General features: G+C 40.5%; 2 protein-coding genes across 3 annotated transcripts in view; both read left to right on the forward strand.

Annotated features, from left to right (window-relative positions):
• The window catches only part of LOC109544124 (uncharacterized protein At4g17910), a 37389-nt gene that overhangs the window by 9445 nt on the left and 22299 nt on the right, over nucleotides 1-5645 (forward strand). The window lies entirely within an intron of this gene.
• Nucleotides 29-4089, forward strand: LOC125502944 (ubiquinone biosynthesis O-methyltransferase, mitochondrial-like). The gene is made up of 4 exons (XM_048662499.1): nucleotides 29-3122; nucleotides 3176-3373; nucleotides 3565-3777; nucleotides 3833-4089. Exons 1-4 carry the CDS (start codon nucleotides 2798-2800, stop codon nucleotides 3952-3954), a joined length of 858 nt encoding a protein of 285 aa, XP_048518456.1. The 5' UTR covers nucleotides 29-2797; the 3' UTR covers nucleotides 3955-4089.

Below are 5645 nucleotides of genomic sequence, written 5' to 3' on the forward strand. Positions count from 1 at the left end.
AATCTTGTACATCATATAGAAGACACTTGAATTTTTAAACTTTGAAGATTTCAGTCAAATCGCACTTACACCGGATTTTTACGCGCTTCATAAACGCAGATCTAGAAATGGAAGATTTAACTGAACTGCTCACTAGTATTTAAAAATTCCTAACTTTCGCTCCACAGAAGGCTTCAAGTTGAATCTTGTACATCATATAGAAGACACTTGAATTTTTAAACTTTGAAGATTTCAATCAAATCGCACTTAAACCGGATTTTTGCGCGCTTCATTAACGCAGGTCTAGAAATGGAAGGTTAAACTCAACTGCCCGTTTCCATTTAAAAATTCTTAACTTTCACTCTATAGAAGGCTTTAAATTGAATCTTGTATATCGTATAGAAGACACTTGAATGTTTAAACTTTGAAGATTATAATCAAATTGCACTTAAACCAGATTTTTGCGCGCTTCATAAACGCAGGTCTAGAAATGGAAGGTTTAACTCAACTGCTCACTAGCATTTAAAAATTCCTAACTTTCGCTCCACAGAAGGCTTCAAGTTGAATCCTGTACATCGTATAGAAGACACTTGAATGTTTAAACTTTGAAGATTTCAATCAAATCGCACTTAACCCGGATTTTTGCGCGCTTCATTAACGCAGGTCAAGAAATGGAAGGTTAAACTCAACTGCTCAGTAGTATTTAAAAATGCCTAACTTTCGCTCCACAGAAGGCTGCAACTCGAATCTGGTACATCATATAGAAGACATTTGAATTTTTCGACTTTGAAGATTTCAGTCAAATCGGACTTAAACCGGATTTTTACGCGCTTGATAAACGCAGATCTAGAAATGGAAGGTTTAACTCAACTGATCACTAATTTAAAAATTCCTAACTTTCGGTCCACAGAAGGCTTCAAGTTGAATCTTGTACATCATATAGAAGACACTTGAATTTTTAAACTTTGAAGATTTCAATCAAATCGCACTTAAACCCGATTTTTGCGCGCTTCATTAACGCAGGTCTAGAAATGGAAGGTTAAACTCAACTGCCCGTTTCCATTTAAAAATTCTTAACTTTCACTCTACAGAATGCTTCAAATTGAATCTTGTATTTCTTCTTTAATGTGTTGGATTCCCATTTGTCTACCACCTCCTTATGCCGTTGAACATTTTCTGATTCCTCCGCCTTCCGAGCCGATTTCTCAACTCCAGCACAAAAGAGTGCCCTACCACTTACTAGCTCCTCTACTCGAAGCGACTTGACTTTTGCAGTAACCCTTTTTTCTTCAATTTTTACGAGCATGTTAGCATATTTGTAGATATATCGTATGATGTTTCGATTGAATCGAAAGCCTTCTGCGTACACTTTTATATGATCATCGTCGTGCTGTACCTCTTTCTGAAACCCGTCTGTTCGACTGGCTGGTAAAAGTCGAATTTATTGCTCAAGTCGGTCGTTATTATTTTAGTTAGTAGTTTGTAGAGGATGGATAGCAGACTAATGGGGCTGAAATTCTCTAGATTTGTGCAATCGCCTTTCTTGAATAATAGGATGACTTCTGCGTTTTTTCAAGAATCCGGGATTTTCTCTTCTTCTAAACACTTATTAAGTAAGGTCAGGAGTGCTTTCCTGAGTGCCTCTCCTCCGGCCTTTAACACCTCACTGGTGATCTGGTCTACTCCCGGGCTTTGCAGTTCTTTAAGTGTTTTAGCGCTGCCTCTAGTTCTTCTCCATCAATGGAGTCCTCCTAGACTGGCTGGTGAATTTGACCTTCTTGATCTGGTTGTGCCACCGATGGCCTGTATAGTCGTCGATAGGATTACTCAATAATTTCTGCGAACTTTCCTCTTTCACTCTCAATGACTCGCTGATCGTTTTTCATCTTGTGAATAAACATTTCACCCTTATATTTCTCGGAACGGAGAACTCTCATGTTTGCGTTGTTCTGTATGGCTTCCTCGGTCATCCTGGTGTTATAAGCTCTGATCTTTCCTGATGGCTTTCTTCACGATCTTATTCAGGTCCCCATACCTTAGTGAGTTTTTGTCTTGGGGGTTCGATGTTAGAACATAGTCCATCTCGTTTTTGATCCTGTTATCGGGGCTCTTCCAAGTCCATTGTCTTTTGGAGTGCTTTTTGTAGAAGGTATGCATGCAGTAGAGCCTCTCCTTGTTGAAAGTCGATCATGGTTTGTCTTCTTTGGTTCCCAACCCGAATTTACCGATGACGGAAGGATCCATCGGCAATCTGGCGCCAATCTTCGCGTTGAAATCGCCTATTATCACACAGGTTTTGGTCTTGTCTGCGCTCTTTGCAGTTGTTCGATCTTCGTAGAACTCTTCGATTTATTGGTCTGAGCAGGCGGAGGTGGGTGCAGCTGCTTGAATGATTGGATACTAAACATGGCGTTGATCCTGATCATTATATAAATTACTCTGTTTGGCACGGCTGTTGTCTTTGTAACCAGGTGTTTTTTCTTCTTGTGAACCAGTATAGCAACGCCTACGATGTGTGAGTTTGTGTCCGAGTTCTTTTGGAACAGTGAATGTTCAAATTTGAGAATAGTGACCGCTTTTTCGCTCAGTCTTGTTTCGCTGATCCCTATGGCATCCCAGTTTATATTCGGTAGTTCGTGTTCTAGACCGCTGAGATGTTCCTCCAGCCTCATGGTGCGGATAATGTGCGTCCCCACGTAAAGGGTCTCTTCAAATTTGCATCTTCTCCTCTGACCTTCTATCGACATTATTTTGGACAACTATTTTCGAACGTCGAAAGTTCGCTAGTGGCCAAGTGACCAAACCAATAATAAGCTACATGAAAAAATCAAAGAAATGGATGACCATCGATGTGTCCCTGAATATTCGTCAGCTTATAGATACTAATACAAACGAGTTTGTTACTGTTTTCAGTCTTTTCTCAACCGTCGGCACAATCGACTCTGAGGAAGTAGAAAATTTCCAAAAGCTGGCGGCCGAATGGTGGAACCCTTGTGGACCACTGAAGCCGCTGCATTCTATGAACAAACTGAGGATACCCCTTGTGAGGGATGGTTTGATTAATGAAGGCTGTATCGCCAGTGTGCATGTTCGAACCTCTACACCCTTAAAGGGAATGTCAGTTTTAGACGTGGGATGTGGAGGTAAGTGTGTTATCGCGCGAGTTGCTCTTGGGATTGTTAGGCTGAGTGTTTAGGGGGCATTCTTTCGGAGCCTCTGGCGCGCTTAGGAGCCGTGGTGACGGGGCTGGATGCCACCTCCAACGCACTGGATGTGGCTAGAAAACATGCCAAAGACAACAACTTGGCCATTAACTATATGTGCTCATCTGTGGAGGAGTTTAGCCAGAATAACATCGGCAAGTTCGACGCAGTAGTCGCATCGGAAGTGGTAGGTGAGTTCTGGAGTTGTGAATACAGGTAAAAAGTGCAGTCATTTTACAAACAATTTAATAAAATTTAGAAAGGTTTCATGGCAATTTTTTCCTGATAATGCCTTAATGTAGAAAACCCTCTCAATTTGGCCAACATCTTGAGTTTGCACGTTTCTCCCCTGCACTTATGGTAGATCATTTTGGTTTCACAGAACATGTAACGGAGAAGGCCAGTTTTATTGCTGCTTGCTCAAAGTGCCTGAAGCCTTCTGGGTCGATTTTCATCACCACTCTGAACGACACGTTTTTAGCCCATTTCTTGGGGGTTTGGATGGCTGAAAACATGCTCTCGTTGGTTCCTCGAGGAACCCATCAATCAGAGAAATTTGTCAAGCCTCACCAGCTCCAAAGGATCTTGGAGGACAGTGAGTAGCGACGCACTGATTTAAAGGAAATTGCTGGGAGTTCGCCCGCTTTCAGATGGGCTGCGGACCAAGCTGATGCATGGAATGATTTACAATTTTGTGACAAACAACTGGAGTTGGAGCTCGAATCGTTCTATTAATTATGCGATGCATGCAGTGAAGAATGCTGATTTGTGATTTGTGAGTTAAAAAAAAAATTGGAAAAATTGCTCAAATTTATGAAATGCAGCAATTGATTTTAGAAGGTTATAGTTTCCAATTTTTTAAATACGAATGTTTTGTTTTATCATATTATAAATTTATTTATAAACATTCTGCCCATGTTTTGCTCCAGGCTCCACATCACACCGTTGCATCTTCTGGCACTCTAACAAAACACTCTGCTAAAAAGCTGGACATTGTCTCAGAAACTGAATTTTAATTCTGAAAATCGGTCAGAAAAAGATACGATGCGCTGCCTGTTTCACCTAAAAAAATTGAACGATTTATCGATTGCAGCCCAATTCCAGGCTTCACGTTCACATCTGCACTGACCTGCAAGAGTTGGCCTACTTTATTGGCCAATAAATCGGGGAAAATATATAAGATAGCATAATTTCACATGTGGAAGTGACTTGAGCCGCACTTTCAACGGTCAATTAGCGGTGGCCACATAGTAAAACTGCATTAACCAAATAATTGCGTATTCTGCCATTCCGACTGATATCATCTAGCAGATTATTTTCACTCGACTAAAGATCTGCTCATAAACCATATCTAACTAATCTAATGCGTAAAAACCGGGCAACATATTATTGAAGAGAAGTAAACCATGACTGCGGTAAAAGTAATTAACAAAAATTTTAATTTACAAATTCTGGACTGGAGCGATTTATGGCTCAAGTAACGGTCAAGAAATCAGTGAACGTTTCGCATAAAATTAACCAACATGCTCCACTCGTTTATCAACCGGGATTAGTTCAAGTGTGCGTACCTACCTGTTCTTACGGTCAGTTTTTTCGTTGTTTAAAAAAAATGAGCGCGGACGAAGAGTTATCTGCCCTAGTGGTTGATAACGGATCTGGTATGTGCAAAGCGGGATTTGCAGGTGACGACGCTCCAAGAGCCGTTTTTGCCAGTGTGGTTGGCAGGCCTCGATATCAAGTAAGAATCACTAGTGTTCACTAATCAATGAGTTTAAAAACACTTTTTGAAGTAAAAAATGTAATCTGCCGCACTTGCCTTAGGAGCCACAATGCTTCTTTACTCACTTCTTTATGAACACTCGCCCTAGTGAAAAGCTGTTAGAAAAACTCTAATAAGAAAAGTAGGTTTTTCGAAAGTTGCTCTGCTGTACCTGAAAACAATGATTTCCAAGCAAAAAGCGTCATCGACACCAGACGATAAGAGTAGTTGAAGAGCATAAGAATCGAAAGCAGCTATAAACAAAATCGAAATCCGATCCAAAAAATCAGAAAACCTGCACACGCGAGCAGCATAATTGCTATCAAATAAAAACTACAACCCTGGCTGCCATCTACTCCCACGAAATACAATGAATTCCCTAAAACCACGATTAATCCTCAAAAACAGAACGCTATTTATTCGCTTAAATTAGGAAGAAGAGCCGCAAGCCAGATTATAATCTTGATCTGGAATACACTGTGAAAAATCTTGAAGACAAAGCTGCTGGAGCAGAAGGAATTTCGGGCGAATTAATGAAATGTGAAACACCGAAACTCATAAAATCCCCTACTGAAAGAGGCGTGGATGATTACTCCTATCCATAAAAAAGCAGTAAAGCCGATTGCTTCAATTAAATTTTATGCAGGTTTTTGTGTACTTGGCTTGCAGCTGAATTTGTGCTTGATTGGAAACATCAGAGTGGA

This window comes from Dendroctonus ponderosae, unplaced genomic scaffold (genome assembly GCF_020466585.1).
Source record: "Dendroctonus ponderosae isolate FM_Combo_2020 unplaced genomic scaffold, Dpon_F_20191213v2 Dpon_F_20191213_11, whole genome shotgun sequence".
In the NCBI taxonomy this organism is placed as follows: Eukaryota; Metazoa; Arthropoda; class Insecta; order Coleoptera; family Curculionidae; genus Dendroctonus; species Dendroctonus ponderosae.